The 17,281-nt window shown below is 45.7% G+C and overlaps 1 protein-coding gene across 1 annotated transcript in view; it reads left to right on the top strand.

Annotated features, from left to right (window-relative positions):
* HS3ST5 (heparan sulfate-glucosamine 3-sulfotransferase 5) overlaps positions 1-9,061 on the top strand; it is a 265,950-nt gene extending 256,889 nt beyond the window's left edge. The window contains exons 3-4 of the mRNA XM_066607224.1: positions 902-1,040; positions 5,373-9,061. Coding sequence (XP_066463321.1) covers positions 934-1,040; positions 5,373-6,303 — 1,038 coding nt within the window. The 5' untranslated portion in view covers positions 902-933 and the 3' untranslated portion in view covers positions 6,304-9,061. The remainder of the gene's footprint in view (positions 1-901; positions 1,041-5,372) is intronic.
* Positions 9,062-17,281: the final 8,220 nt, after the last annotated feature.

Raw genomic sequence — 17,281 nt, 5'->3', positions numbered from 1 at the left:
TATTTATAATGAACATCTACAATTCCATCCAGGCTTCCGTTTGAATGCCGGTTTCGGGGATGAAAAGGTTGAGTGTACACAGAAGTGCTGTACGTGTACATAAGGATATATACGTTTTACTGCATAAGTAACAATTATATAAACCAACCTAATGCTATAGATACTGAGAAAGTATATGTATATTTCTTCTTACAACCAATCAAAATGATAATAACTGATAGCCGTCAATAATGATCAGGATTCCTACAATCACAGGGTCTAAATCAGTGATGGGCACCCTTTTGAGCTTGTTTTGTAGCTCCCTGCACCGCTGACTGGAAGTGATCTCAACGGCCTAACCGGAGTCCCAGAACTAGACGCTCTGTGCCGGAGTTCTGTAATTTTGGCCTACAGACCTCCGGCACAGAGTGTCTACAGCAATGTTTTATCCTCGGCTACTGCACCTGACTGTGCAGGAGCCAAGGATGAAACATGCTTCTCGGCATGCGACCCCATACTTCTCCGTATGCAGCCGTGTGTCAGCGACAATGGCTATGCGTGTCATAGGTTCGCCATCATGGGTCTAAATAGTGGCAATACATGTATAACATGGTTTAGTCATGCAACAGGTACCTAGATTTTTCCTGGTGTCTTAAGCTGCATTCATGTGGCAGCCTTGAAGAGTAATTAAAAACGCATCCAAAAACGCATGCAGTTTTTAACAATACATTCGTTTTTCTTTTTTAATAAAAACATGCATTTTTTATGCGTTTTTTTTAATTGCGATTGAAAACCGTAATAAAACACGCCATGTGTGAACGCAGCTTTAAGCACTTGTAGCTGAGCATTGATTGGCTGCCTGCTAATAAACATAAGCCGGTACACCTGATGACGAATGCCTTCTTGTGTTCTTTTTCCTCAGACTGAAGAAGTCCTGAAGATTGATGGAGGGCCATGCTATTCAAACAGCAGGCGTTGCTGAGACAGAAGCTTTTGGTGCTAGGCAGCCTTGCTGTTGGAAGCCTCCTTTATCTAGTTGCCAGAGTTGGGAGCTTGGATAGGTAAATGGATTCAGTACTATAACTTGGTTTGTTCTTATCTATAAAGCTAAAGATTGAAGTAACGACATGTATTTTTATTTTGAAGAAATGTGAATTCTGTTTCTTCCAATTTCTGAAGACGATGCAGCCCATCTCACCTATTCTGGGTGCTGCAAAGGTTTTGCTCAATATAAAAATGCCTTGCACTAGTTTAGTATGGCGCCATCATATGAGAGCAGCATTACATTTAACAGCACATCAATAAAAGAGAGGTCTAATGTTAAATGGCCGTTCCTGAAGCCGCACAAGATACCGATGGATGCTTTCTGGTTCATCACCGATGCTGAGAGTCACACATTTATTCTGCTACGTCCTTTTATTTCCACTGTAGAATAGGCAGCATCCTTGGCTGCTCAAGCTGTAAAGACGACACAATGTTCATCATCCTATGTAAGATTACACACTGTTCCCTCAGTGTTGTGCATGCTTGTGTCAACCATCCAGACGGCTGCATCACAATGCATTGATTAGCCGACATGAATAATTAAAGAGCAAACAAGTCCTTTCCAGCATTTTGTTAAATCTCTTGCCCCCAACAAGGTGTCCTTCATTGTGGAAGAAGAAGCCCTGATCTGAAGTGTAAATGCAAATCACAGATACATGCTCATGCATCACAACCCCAGGATGAACATCAGGCGGAGGACAAAGCTTTCTTTACATTAGCATTTTGGTTTCCATTTTTCTGCTCCACTATGGAGTCTAAGAGCACCGAAGGAAAGCCCACTGACTATAATGGGGTCCGATCGGTTTCTGTTCAGGACAAAATAGCAGTGCATGTAGTCGTACTTTGTCTTGTATTTTAATGGAAATCAGCAATGAAGTCCCCGAACAGAACCAGCAACACTGACGGAAACAAGCCTTCGATTAGTAAATAATCTCTCTTTCTAGAAAATTAGTAACCTTTATGTAAACTGAAGTAAGCTCAGGTCAATTATACTGAGTGCGTAAATCTTTAACCCTTTGCAATCCAATTTTGGATTCAGGGTTTTCTAGGGGGCTTTCTCTTTCTGCCATTATACAATGGCACCATCTGCTGGCTAGAGCCAGTACTGCGACATGTGACATGCTGGTAAGGCCCCTGACAACAGAGTGGCCAATAATATACAGTAAGAACACCCTGCCGGACATCTTCCAACATCGGAGCTGTGCAGCCTTCAATCGGAATGCCTCTAGACATCAGACAGTGGATTGGAAAGGGTTAATTGCTTTTTCATATTCTTCCAGATCATGTGGATTTTACTAATATAGTAGTTGCTGTAAACTAAATGAAGATAAACATATTTTCATACAGCTATCTAATCTAGAAAATTAAATCCTACTAGTGTATATAAGCATCTTCCTTAAAACCGAAGACTCTTCGGGAAGAGAAGAATGGAGATTGGTATTATTCTGTGGGTGTAAATAGTCCTCTATTGTTGGAATATAGACTATGGTCTCCTTGATTAGAACGATAGAACTACAATGGAGTGTGGCTTGACGAGGCACATCTCCCTCCCTTGCTGTCCCGCCTAGTCTTAAAGCACCCACATACGTTCATTGAATGGCCGAGTGCTACCTGTGATTGGTCACAGCGCTCAGCCAATCACAGGCAGCGCTCAGCAGTCATTCAATGAATCACTGAGCGCTCAGCCAATCAGACGCAGCTGCTTCAGCAGGCGGGGATTTTAAATCCCCACCTGCTGAAAGAACGTCATTAAAGTGTCGGGACCCAAGCAGCTAGACACACTAGGGGCACGGCCGTGACAGAGAGGAGTGTATGTTGTTTTTTTTTTACACCAGATAGGAATGATTTTCAGGAAAGGGCTTATTTAAAGCCCTTCCCCGAAAATCACTGCAGGGGTGCCAGCGTCCTATGCCTTTAAATGGGAGAGCTTTGCGATCTTCTGTCACAGGGGATTCTCTACTCCCCACGGGGAGTCCCCTTGTCACTGAACACTGTGACAGTGCTGTGATGAGGGGACTCCCCGCAGGAAAGATTGACACGCACCACAGACCTATGGTGCACATATGTCCTATGTTCTGCAGGTACGTGCGTTTACATGCCTGTAAAACACGGACATGTGAATACAGCATAGGGAACCAATGGTCCTAACAGACGCATGGTTACGTGTGCACTTATGTACGCACATAAACATGATCGTCTGAATGCCACCTTAGGGCTCCTACCCACTAGTGGATTTTTTTTTTTTAACGCTGCGAAACCGCTGCGTTTTTTCAATGCAAATGTCAATGGGACTTTCTAATGTTAAATTCGTGCACACACACACACACACACAAAAAAATCGCAAGTTTGTGCTTTGCGATTTTTGTGCGATGCGATTTTAACATTAGAAAGTCCAATTGACATTTGCATTAAAAAAAACGCAGTGATATTGAAGCGTTAAAAAAACACTAGTGGGTAGGAGCCCTTAGGGAGAGCACCTAGAAGATGAGTGAGTGAGGAAACTTATAATGCCATTCATGCTCCTCTAGGTAATATGCAATTAAGGGAGATGGAACAATACCTCTGCAGCGTCACCTACCCCGTTTCCCTGAAAATAAGACATACCCTGAAAATAAGACATAGCATGATTTTCCAGAATTTTTGAGGATGCAAAATGATTTTTCAGGCTTTTTGAGGATGCTTGAAATATAAGCCATACTCCAAAATTAAGCCCTGCTAACAGTTAATTAAAAAAGTCAATTTAAATATTGTCCAGGCAGCTATACATGTAAAAAAGTTAAACCTTTTTGAACAAAAATTAATATAAGACACTTATTTTCAGGGAAACACGGTATTGGAAGGCAGCTGTCCTGCAAGTCAATGTTAACCTCTTTATACAAACCTTGTAAAGAGTCTAACAGGAATGATGCCTTCCAATATTGTTCCACCTCCCTTATTTGCATAAAGTCCGCAAGTTACATGCATATTTAACTACATGCATAATATGCAGTGACAATAGGCCTCGAGCCCGGAAACCATCCCTGTGCAGTATACTAAAGCACACCCAAGTCACCTGAATGCTTTGCGTGACCAGAAAACAATTAAATCTTCTGAAATCGCCATCTTTTTGCCTATCCAGCAATTCCAGTAGTTGTACATTTTCTGCAGGCTGAAGAAAGGTTTTCCTTGTTCTATGCCAAAACACTTTGCTGCCCATTTTATAAATTTTTAGTTGAACCTGAACTTTCGCAAGTCAACAATATAATTTAACCCCTTAAGGACCAGGGTGTTTCAGTCCTAAATGACCAGACACTTTAGGGATTTTACCCTTGTGGTGGTTTTACTGCCATATTTTTTTTCTCATGAGATAGTTCTTTTTTTAATATCTTTTTTCACTGACTTTTTTTCCGTTAATTTTAATGGGGGTAAATTTTAACGTAAATATACTAATTTGTAAAAATAAAGTATGGGAATGGGTTCCTCATTTTGTTTCAGATGTTCTGATATACAATTTGCATACTTTTGGATTACAGGATGCATCTGGCGACAGTTTTGGTTGGCAGTGGGTCATTTTCTTTCTATATATTTTTGTTTTATTCTGAATTTTTTTTATTCTGTAACTAATTTTTGTAACTATTTTTTAACATCTATTTCCTTCATGACGTCATATAAGACCTCTGGGGGTCATTCACATTATCTTTTTTTTTTTATTTCACACACTTCCTCTGTAGCTGGGGCATGCATAGGAGCCCCAATCACAGGGGAAAACTTCCGATGTAGTGACAATATTCACGGTCAGAGCTGATCAGTGTGCCAAGACTGTTCAGCTTTGCCGTAACAGGGGGCACCCAGCGGTCAAGTGATTGCCAAGTCGAATAGTGGAAGTAACAGCCAATACAAAAAAGGCACGTTAACTTAGATGAGTTTCATAAGCAGATAAAGTAAACTGTGCACTGGCGTAAGTGCAACAAATGAAGTAATAAATTAATTGATTTGTTGCATCTAGTAGCACCCTCACACACCAGACTGAACCCTACACCAACTACAATTCACACCCGTTTTGGCATAAATTTTAGTTGATCTGACAGGGGGTGTGACTGCACATGGCCTATCACTAGGCATTATCCATTAAAAAAAAGAAATGGTAGGACGCAGCTGAAAACCTCAAAAAGGGGCATGTGTGTGCCGTCAGATGGTCTATGGCATTATATTCGCATCTAGAATTAGACCGTGTATTAGTCCTTGCAAGTTTAGGACAATTATATCATTACATGTAATCGCAGTCAGACACTGTTCACTGTTTTCAGACTGTTCAAACCATTTTTTTTACGCCAAATGATATTTAATCTTGTAACCTGTTGTCATTACAGGCTGCCACCAATCTGTCCTGTTGAAGGTAGACTCAGCCTACAAAATCAGGATGCAATTACTCTTCGTGCTATGCAGTATAAAAGAGGACTCTTACATGAATTTAGAAAAGGAAATGCAACTAAAGAGCAAATTCTCCTTCATAATTTGGTCCAGCAGCTACCAAAGGCGATCATTATCGGTGTGAGAAAAGGAGGAACTAGAGCCTTACTTGAAATGTTAAATCTCCATCCTGCTGTGGTGAAGGCCTCTCAAGAAATTCATTTTTTTGATAATGATGAGAACTACGCAAAGGGTATTGACTGGTACAGAAAAAAGATGCCCTTCTCCCACCCCCACCAAACCACGATAGAGAAAAGCCCTGCATACTTCATTACCGATGAGGTCCCTGAAAGGATATATAAAATGAACTCCTCCATTAAGTTACTCATTATCGTTAGAGAGCCAACAACAAGAGCCATTTCTGACTACACACAGGTATTGGAGGGCAAAGAAAGGAAAAATAAGACTTACTACAAGTTTGAAAAAATGGCCATGGACTCAAATACCTGCGAAGTGAACACAAAGTACAAGGCCGTGAGGACCAGTATCTATACAAAGCATCTGGAAAGGTGGCTGAAGTATTTCCCCATTGAACAGTTCCACATTGTTGACGGGGATCGGCTAATCACTGAACCACTGCCAGAGCTGCAACTGGTGGAAAAGTTTCTCAATCTCCCACCCAGGATAAGTCAGTACAACCTATACTTTAATGCTACCAGAGGTTTCTATTGTCTACGGTTTAACATTGTCTTCAACAAGTGCCTGGCCGGTAGCAAGGGGCGGATACATCCTGAGGTCGATCCCTCAGTCATTACCAAATTGCACAAGTTCTTTCATCCTTTTAATCAAAAGTTTTACCAGATCACTGGGAGGACATTTAACTGGCCCTAACTACTATTGTCTACAACACTATGTGTTGCACATTGCTTTCAGTAAAGTCTATAATAGGACAATTATGCACTTTTCATGGACACCTTTAATAGAGAAAATGTTTAATTTCTTCAGAAAATTTAATTTATGTATGTGACCAAATATTTAAAGGGAACAGTTTCTATTGAAAATGAAAAGACTTCTCCTATAGACAAACCTAAAAGTACGATTAGTATTCTAATGAACTGCAACGGTCATCTTTACGTTTTTAAGCCACAGGAAGGGTGGGAATGTCGCAAGCGGAAATCATCATCATTTCATATTACTTTACCCACAGATGCCTCAAGAAAATGCGTAATCTTCAACTAATCATTACGGGACCCATAGATATTAGATGTGTCACCTAATCCGAATGATTTCAACAGCAGCTCGTATAGAGTTCATGTCTTTGGGTGCCATCAAACGTCTACAACACTAATCCTCATGCATTGGATTGACTGGTTAGAGCACTGGCGATAGGCAGGCAGTTGGAGCATTGTGTTCATGAGAACCTAAGCTTTCAACAGCATTACTTTTCGGTGTAGACCCACAAGTCACCCCTAAGCATTAGCCAATGCAATCAGGGCTTGGTCAGTTTCAAAGGGATGCCATAGCGCTATGGATTAAAAAGGTAAAGCTGTACGAACTAGCTGCAGTCCCTTTTTGCATAAGCACACAAGCTTAGATGGTTATTAGGTGTCCATTTATGGAAAGACATTTTAGACAAGAGGTTAATTATTGTTGGGAACATCCATGGGGCAAGAGTACTTCGTCAGCACTGACAAAACAGACATTTATGTTAAATTATATGGTCTCCCAGCCTAAATGGGTTTTGTCTTTGATGATCTCACAGCAACTTAATGTTTAAAGGTCATTCCAAAGAAAAAATACAATTTTGCATTAACTTTAGATACATTTGAACAATACAAAAACGAAGAAAAATGAAGTAACTTTGCAAATTAAAAACATTCTACATTTTGTGTATACACCCCCTACATGTAGAGCTGTGCATCTCCATAGATATAGGCTACAAATAATCCTTTAGTAGTCTGATCCTGCAATGATGCTCACATCCATCCATTACCCAATTCTTGCTAAACACATTGAATGTAGCAGAGGATGACTGCAGGATCAGACTCCACAAGGATGGATTTGTAGTTGGTTAGCACAGAAACACAGGCCTGCATAGGAGCTGTATATACAAAGGCACTGGATCCCCCCATGGAAACGCACTCTAGCAATGAAATGGCTACATCGCCTTGAATATCAAGTGTGCATACCAGTCAGCTTTGGATCGAAGACATATACAAGAAAGCACAAATTGTTTTTGCCGTTAGCAGAACACACTTAAAGTGACCCTCTAGTCCCAACCTAGCCAAGATGGCCACAACACTTCTCTGTCTACCAATGCACGCCGTGTCCTGGTAGTCCAAGACACTACCCGCTGCTCTTATTGGTCAGTGCTGCTCTCAAGCAGCATGTAGGGTATTAGGCCAGGCTCACATGAACAGGTCAGATTCAGAATGCACATTTCTGTAGTGGAAGACCTGTGATCATTCGCAGAAAGTAATTGCGAATGATGGCGGAAGCAAGCGTTTTTCCTATGCGGAGTTACAGAGGAAATCATCCATGCAGTAGAAAGCGCTCTTTCTCCCCTCCAGCTGGTGTACCGGCTTCTCTAAGTAATTTCTTCTGAAGTTGTGAGTGTTTCTGCCACTCATAGGCAAGGTTAATTGCATATGGGCAAAAAAACATTCGCATCCATTGACTTTAATTAGGGCTTCCGCGTGGAATCCATGCTAACATAGAGAATGCTGTGATTTTTCTTCCACTCAAGCAATTCGTATCCGCGAATGTAAATGATAAAGTGAAAATACATGGCTTACAATGTCCGCGTTTTACCACGGACAGCAATTGCAGATTTTGCAGTTAAAATCCGCCCATGTGAGCCCAATCTTAGGCTACCAATGCAGTGCGCATCAACTACGCACTGCAGCTATCTTGGCTTCTCCAAAACCATTTAGGGATTTGTAACCAAAGGTGTAACTTGAAGATTCGGGGCCCCAATGCAAAACCTGTAACAGGGCCCCCAACTATAATGCTTTATTCATACTACTAGGCTCCCTATATATGGAGAAGAAAGGCCTTATGGGCCCCCTAAAGCTCCTGGGCCCGGGTGCAACCGCATTCCCTATAGTTACGCCAGTGGCTGTAACTATTGTGATGAAACGGCTGCCCCAGACAAACACAATTCTCCCCCTATAGTATCCAATGACATTAAGAGTACATTGTATAATAGAAAGTGTGATAGACAAATCAGAAGCATCAGGAGTAAAAGATAGGCCTCTATATGCAATGCATTCTAGCTGAAATGTTTTCTATATACATACAGAAGGCAAATTACGTTGCAGACAAATAATGTATTGTCTTTTCATTAGGATCCTAACCCTCTGCTGTGAAGAGATTCGACTATTTTCATATAAACCAGTGCTTGTCTTTTTCTTGTTCCAAAGTTACTGTGGTGAAGTTGCACTCTATTTTTCCTTGTATAGGTACTTGTCACTCGCAGCATGTTGGCCATAGCAAACAGAGGCCTGACCATCCCTCACCGCGTGTTTGTCAGAAGAGATGTACTGTAAATAATGTATATTTTATTGTACATACTGTTTCACATTAATTATATTTTGTAAAACTATGATCCTTTAAATTATTGTGAAAAGTTTTATTGTGGTAACTTAAAACGGAATGAATAAAAAAAAAAAAGACCGAAAACACCAAAATCTGGATTTCTCTCACTTGTGGTTCTGTGGTCGGCCTTAAACATGCTATACTTCAGTGCTCACACACCGATGTATTATAGCTTTCTACTGCTCACTATCAATGGTGGACCCACCTGACACCAACAGCACCTGGAGCCAAGAAGAGCCCGTCGGGGCAAAGGGAGGAGTGTATAAAGACAAACAAAAGCCATACAAAGAGTCATGACTATCCCCAGACAGGTCCTCTTTAAAAACAGGCTCCATAACACACAGCGAACAGCTTTCAAAGGTCCTGGACGTTTTACTGAAATCATATAGTTTTAGCACTACATTAGGCAAGGCTCTCACTACATTTGGCTAGCATGGTGAAATGCCTATTTGATTTCTTTACACGTGGCGGTAAAGACTAGAGATGAGCGAACGTACTCGTCCGAGCTTGATATTCGTGCGAATATTAGGGTGTTCGGGATGCTCGTTACTCGTAACGAGTACCACGCGGTGTTCCGGTTACTTTCAGTTTCCTCTCTGTGACGTTAGCGCGCTTTTCTGGCCAATTGAAAGACAGGGAAGGCATTACAACTTCCCCCTGTGACATTCAAGCCCTATACCACCCCCCTGCTGTGAGTGGCTGGGGAGATCTGATCTCACCCGAGTATAAAAATCGGCCCCTCCCGCGGCTCGCCACACATGTGAGGGAAAGTGGTATCGTGCTGGAGCTGCTGTAGGGAGAGCGTTAGGAGTTAGTGTAGGCTTCAAGAACCCCAACGGTCCTTCTCAGGGCCACATCTAATAGTGTGCAGTACTGTGTTAGCACTGTATTTTTTATTTTTTTTTCAAAATTGGATCTGCAGAGCATTGCGCCCTGCAATAGGGACAGAAGTGGTGGTTAGGCAGGGAGAGTGTTAGCAGTGAGTGTAGGCTTCAAGAACCCCAACGGTCCTTTCTAGGGCCACATCTATCCGTGTGCAGTACTGTCCAGGCTGCTGTTAGCAGTGTTGCATTTTTTTTTTTTTTCTCAAAACCGGCTGTGCAGACCATTGCACCCGGCATTAATACTACAGGGATAGAATTGTGTAGGCAGGGCCAGAAGACATACATTATTCATTGAATAGACGCAGTGTGGCTTTTCCTTTGAAAAACAAGGGAAAAAATTCTATTTCGCCTGCCTCTGACAGTCCTCAGGGCTCTGGGTACGTGTGTGCTGCGTGCAGAACGTTAAAAAAAATCAGACGCAGCCAGCTACGTTTTACTGCAGGCTTGCGCCAATTTTTTTCCTGCATGGGAAATCCCTGATCTGCTGTAGCGAATAACTTTGCATCACTGCAGTTCTGTGACACATTTGCAGGGCCACAACACCGTTATTAAACTTAGTAGTATTCATTGAATACACGCAGTGTGGCTTGTCCTTTGAAAAACAAGGGAAAAATTTCTATTTTGGCTGCAGGCTTGCGCCAATTTTTTTCCTGCATGGGAAATCCCTGATCTGCTGTAGCGAATAACTTTGCATCACTGCAGTTCTCTGACACATTTGCAGGGCCACAACACAGTTATTAAACTTAGTAGTATTCATTGAATACACACAGTGTGGCTTGTCCTTTGAAAAACAAGGGAAAAATTCTATTTTGGCTGCAGGCTTGCGCCAATTTTTTTCCTGCATGGGAAATCCCTGATCTGCTGTAGCGAATAACTTTGCATCACTGCAGTTCTCTGACACATTTGCAGGGCCACAACACAGTTATTAAACTTAGTAGTATTCATTATATACACGCAGTGTGGCTTGTCCTTTGAAAAACAAGGGAAAAAATTCTATTTTGGCTGCAGGCTTGCGCCAATTTTTTTCCTGCATGGGAAATCCCTGATCTGCTGTAGCGAATAACTTTGCATCACTGCAGTTCTCTGACACATTTGCAGGGCCACAACACAGTTATTAAACTTAGTAGTATTCATTGAATACATGCAGTGTGGCTTGTCCTTTGAAAAGCAAGGGAAAAAATTCTATTTTGGCTGCAGGCTTGTGCCAATTTTTTTCCTGCATGGGAAATCCCTGATCTGCTGTAGCGAATAACTTTGCATCACTGCAGTTCTCTGACACATTTGCAGGGCCACAACACAGTTATTAAACTTAGTAGTATTCATTGAATACACGCAGTGTGGCTTGTCCTTTGAAAAACAAGGGAAAAAATTCTATTTTGGCTGCAGGCTTGCGCCAATTTTTTTCCTGCATGGGAAATCCCTGATCTGCTGTAGCGAATAACTTTGCATCACTGCAGTTCTCTGACACATTTGCAGGGCCACAACACAGTTATTAAACTTAGTAGTATTCATTGAATACACGCAGTGTGGCTTGTCCTTTGAAAAACAAGGGAAAAAATTCTATTTTGGCTGCAGGCTTGCGCCAATTTTTTTCCTGCATGGGAAATCCCTGATCTGCTGTAGCGAATAACTTTGCATCACTGCAGTTCTCTGACACATTTGCAGGGCCACAACACAGTTATTAAACTTAGTAGTATTCATTATATACACGCAGTGTGGCTTGTCCTTTGAAAAACAAGGGAAAAAAATTCTATTTTGGCTGCAGGCTTGCGCCAATTTTTTTCCTGCATGGGAAATCCCTGATCTGCTGTAGCGAATAACTTTGCATCACTGCAGTTCTCTGACACATTTGCAGGGCCACAACACAGTTATTAAACTTAGTAGTATTCATTGAATACACGCAGTGTGGCTTGTCCTTTGAAAAACAAGGGAAAAAATTATATTTTGGCTGCAGGCTTGCGCCAATTTCTTTCCTGGCTTGGAAATCACTGGTAATACAGCATGCTGAGGGGTAGGGGTAGGCCTATAGGACGTGGACGCGGCCGAGGACGCGTAGGCCCAAGTGAGGGTGTGGGCACAGGCCGAGCTCCTGATCCAGGTGTGTCGCAGCCGACTGCTGCGCGATTAGGAGAGAGGCACGTTTCTGGCGTCCCCACATTCATCGCCCAATTAATGAGTCCATGCGGGAGACCTTTATTAGAAAATGAGCAGTGTGAGCAGGTCCTGTCGTGGATGGCAGAAAGTGCTTCGAGCAAGCTATCATCCACCAAGAGTTCTGCGCCGTCCAGTGCTGCAAATCCGAATCCTCTGTCTGCTGCTCCTCCTTCCTCCCAGCCTCCTCACTCCACTACAATGACACATGCTCAGGAGCGGGAAGACTCCCAGGAACTGTTCTCGGGCCCCTGCTCAGATTGGGCAGCAGTGGTTCCTCTCCCACCAGAGGAGTTTATCGTCACTGATGCACAACCATTGGAAAGTTCCCGGGGTCCGGGGGATGAGGCTGGGGACTTCCGGCAACTGTCTCAAGACCTTTCAGTGGGTGAGGAGGACGATGACGATGAGACACAGTTGTCTTGCAGTGAGGTAGTAGTAAGGGCAGTAAGTCCGAGGGAGGAGCGCACAGAGGATTCAGAGGAAGAGCAGCAGGACGATGAGGTGACTGACCCCACCTGGTGTGCAACGCCTACTCAGGACAGGTCTTCAGAGGGGCAGGCAAGGGCAGCAGCAGGGCAGGTTGCAAGAGGCAGTGCGGTGGCCAGGGGTGGAGGCAGGGCCAGACCGAATAATCCACCAACTGTTTCCCAAAGCGCACCCTCGCGCCATGCCACCCTGCAGAGGCCGAGGTGCTCCAAGGTCTGGCAGTTTTTCACAGAGACGCCTGACGACCGACGAACAGTGGTGTGCAACCTTTGTCGCGCCAAGATCAGCCGGGGAGCCACCACCAACAGCCTCACCACCACCAGCATGCGCAGACATATGATGCCCAAGCACCCCACAAGGTGGGACGAAGGCCGTTCACCGCTTCCGGTTTGCACCGCTGCCTCTCCCCCTGTGCCCCAACCTGCCACTGAGATCCAACCCCCCTCTCAGGACACAGGCACTACCGTCTCCTGGCCTGCACCCACACCCTCACCTCCGCTGTCCTCGGCCCCATCCACCAATGTCTCGCACCGCACAGTCCAGCCGTCGCTAGCGCAAGTGTTGGAGCGCAAGCGCAAGTACGCCGCCACGCACCCGCACGCTCAATCGTTAACCGTCCACATAGCCAAATTTATCAGCCTTGAGATGCTGCCGTATAGGGTTGTGGAAACGGAGGCTTTCAAAGCTATGATGGCGGCGGCGGCCCCGTGCTACTCAGTTCCCAGTCGCCACTACTTTTCCCGATGTGCCGTCCCAGCCCTGCACGACCACGTCTCCCGCAACATTGTACGCGCCCTCACCAATGCGGTTAGTGGCAAGGTCCACTTAACTACGGACACGTGGACAAGCACAGGCGGGCAGGGCCACTACATCTCCCTGACGGCACATTGGGTGAATTTAGTGGAGGCTGGGACCGCTCACGTCCTACCCACGCCCAGAATTGCGGGCCCCAGCTCGGTGGTGGTATGTTCGGCGGTGTATGCTTCCTCCACTAAAGCACCCTCCTCCTCCTCCTCCTCCTCAACCTCTGTCTCGCAATCTAGATGTGTCAGCAGCAGCAGGACGTCGCCAGCAGTCGGTGTCGCGCGGCGTGGCAGCACAGCGGTGGGCAAGCGTCAGCATGCCGTGCTGAAACTACTCAGCTTAGGAGATAGGAGGCACACGGCCCACGAACTGCTGCAGGGTCTGACAGAGCAGACCGACCGTTGGCTTGCGCCGCTGAGCCTCCAACCGGGCATGGTCGTGTGTGACAACGGCCGTAACCTGGTGGCGGCTCTGCAGCTCGGCAGCCTCACGCACGTGCCATGCCTGGCCCACGTCTTTAATTTGGTGGTTCAGCGCTTTCTGAAAAGCTACCCACGCTTGTCAGACCTGCTCGTAAAGGTGCGCCGGCTCTGCGCACATTTCCGCAAGTCCCACACGGACGCTGCCACCCTGCGCACCCTGCAACATCGGTTTAATCTGCCAGTGCACCGACTGCTGTGCGACGTGCCCACACGGTGGAACTCTACGCTCCACATGTTGGCTAGGCTCTATGAGCAGCGTAGAGCTATAGTGGAATACCAACTCCAACATGGGCGGCGCAGTGGGAGTCAGCCTCCTCAATTCTTTTCAGAAGAGTGGGCCTGGTTGGCAGACATCTGCCAGGTCCTTCGAAACTTTGAGCAGTCTACCCAGGTGGTGAGCGGCGATGCTGCAATCATTAGCGTCACCATTCCTCTGCTATGCATCTTGAGAAGTTCCCTGCAAACCATAAAGGCAGCCGCTTTGCGCTCGGAAACAGAGCCGGGGGAAGACAGTATGTCGCTGGATAGTCAGAGCACCCGCCTGTCTATATCTCAGCGCGTTGAGGAGGAGGAGGAGGAGGGGGAGGAGGATGAGGAGGAGGGGGAAGAGACAGCTTGGCCCACTGCAGACGGTACCCATGCTGCTTGTCTGTCATCATTTCAGTGTGTATAGCCTGAGGAGGAGGATCCTGAAAGTGATCTTCCTAGTGCGGACAGCCATGTGTTGCGTACAGGTACCCTGGCACACATGGCTGACTTTATGTTAGGATGCCTTTCTCGTGACCCTCGCGTTACACGCATTCTGGCCACTACGGATTACTGGGTGTACACACTGCTCGACCCACGCTATAAGGAGAACCTTCCCACTCTCATTCCCGAAGAGGAAAGGGGTTCGAGAGTGTTGCTATACCACAGGACCCTGGCGGACAAGCTGATGGTAAAATTCCCATCCGACAGCGCTAGTGGCAGAAGGCGCAGTTCCGAGGGCCAGGTAGCAGGGGAGGTGCGGAGATCGAGCAGCATGTACAGCCCAGGCAGTGCAACAGTCTTTAAGGGCCTGGACAGCTTTATGGCTCCCCAGCAAGACTGTGTCACCGCTCCCCAGTCAAGGCTGAGTCGGCGGGAGCACTGTAAAAGGATGGTGAGGGAGTACGTAGCCGATCGCACGACCGTCCTCCGTGACGCCTCTGCCACCTACAACTACTGGGTGTCGAAGCTGGACACGTGGCCTGAACTAGCGCTGTATGCCCTGGAGGTGCTTGCTTGTCCTGCGGCTAGCGTCTTGTCAGAGAGGGTGTTTAGTGCGGCTGGGGGAATCATCACAGATAAGCGTACCCGCCTGTCAACCGACAGTGCCGACAGGCTAACACTCATCAAGATGAACAAAGCCTGGATTTCCCCAGACTTCTCTTCTCCACCAGCAGACAGCAGCGATACCTAAGCAATACGTAGGCTGCACCCGCGGATGGAAGCATAGTTCTCTCTCACCATCCAAAACGGGGACATTTCTGCTTCATCAATCTGTGTATAATATTCCTCCTCCTCCTCCTCCTCCTGAAACCTCACGTAATCACGCTGAACGGGCAATTTTTCTTAGGGCCACAAGGCTCACTCATATAATTTTTCTAAAAAATTTTTATACGTTTCAATGCTCTTAAAAGCGTTGGAACTTTAACTTGAACCAATTTTTCCGTTAAACTGGGCTGCCTCCAGGCCTAGTTACCACTTAAGCCACATTAACCAAAGCGATTAATGGGTTTCACCTGCCATCTTGGTTGGGCATGGCCAATTTTTACTGAGGTACATTAGTACTGTTGGTACACCAATTTTTTGGGCCCTCACCTACAGTGTAATCATAGCAATTTCTATGTTCTTCGCCTGCACTCATGGTACAGAAAGGTGTGTGGGGTTGGCCTACACTTTAGCTACATAAATGTAACTTGGGCCTTGGCTATACTGCAGCTACTGAAATGGAACTAAGACTGCGCTCCCACTATACTGCTGCTTCGGAATTGTTCCTGGGGCCTGTGTAGGCTGCTACTATTACTTAAATGGAACTTAGACTATGCTCCTCCTATACTGCTGCTTCGGAATTGTTACTGGGGCCTGTCTTGAGTGCTACTATTACTGAAATGGAACTAATACTGTGCTCCCCCTATAATGCTGCTAGTGATATGCTAGTGGGGCCTGTCCTAATGCTATGGCTGAAATGTTACGAATTCTGGGCTCTGCCTATACCGCTGCTAATGGTATGTCTCTGGGGTGTGGAAACAGAGGCTTCCCAAAGACATGATGGCGGCGAGGCCATTTCCCACCAATGCGGTTACTGTTAAGGTGCATATAACCACGGACACGTGGAGAGGACACATAGTGCCTCAAAAAACATCCCCCTCCTCCTCCAACAATGAAAACATTCTTGGCAAATGCCTTTGCATTGGTTCGTCTGGTGGCAGTCCAAGAATTTCACCTTTACCGACACAACAAGAGAGCCCCCCCACCATGGCCCACTTAATCCTGGCCGCATTCCGAAAACCAACAAAATACAACCGTGCTACTAGGTCCGCAGTCACCACCACATTACCACCAACGCGGTTACTGTTAAGGTACATATTACCAGTCTGACTGGGGCATACAGACACCTTGACAGAATGAATAGTGTGTGGCACATAGGTTCCCCATTGCTATGCCCACGTGTGCAGCTCCTGATGGAGGTGGCACAGGATTGGATTTCTCATTGCTTCTGTACAGCATTGTGGGCTATCGCCCCACCACTTTTAAAGAGGGTCGCTGCCTAGCCGTGCCAACCCTCTGCAGTGTGTGCCTGCAGTTCCTCCTCATGGCAGACGCACTTATAAATAGACATGAGGGTGGTGTGGCATGAGGGCAGCTGAAGGCTGCGCAGGGACAGTTTGGTGTGCGCTGTGGACACTGTGTCGTGCAGGGGGGAGGGGGGTTGGGCAGCATGTAACCCAGGAGAAGTGGCAGTGGAGTGTCATGCAGGCAGTGATTGTGCTTTGTTGTAGCTAGTGTGGTGCTTAGCTAAGGTATGCCATGCTAATGAGGGCTTTTCAGAAGTAAAAGTTGTTGGGAGGGGGGGGGGGGGCCCACTCTTGCCGCTATTGTGGCTTAATAGTGGGACCTGTGAACTTGAGATGCAGCCCAACATGTAGCCCCTCGCCTGAACTATCCGTTTCTGTGTCGTTTCCATCACTTTCTTGAATTGCCTAGATTTTCACACATGAAAACCTTAGCGAGCATCGGCGAAATACAAAAATGCTCGGGTCGCCCATTGACTTCAATGGGGTTCGTTACTCGAAACGAACCCTCGAGCATCGCGATAATTTCGTCCCGAGTAACGAGCACTCGAGCATTTTGGTGCTCGCTCATCTCTAGTAAAGACATGTTGTGCAGTTTTTTTTTTTAAACTCGTTTTATTGACAAGTAAACAGCATGTCAAAAACA

This window comes from Eleutherodactylus coqui, chromosome 1 (assembly GCF_035609145.1).
Source record: "Eleutherodactylus coqui strain aEleCoq1 chromosome 1, aEleCoq1.hap1, whole genome shotgun sequence".
Lineage (NCBI taxonomy): Eukaryota > Metazoa > Chordata > Amphibia > Anura > Eleutherodactylidae > Eleutherodactylus > Eleutherodactylus coqui.
Note: the sequence above shows the minus strand (reverse complement) of the source record. Positions and strands in the feature narration are given on the sequence as shown.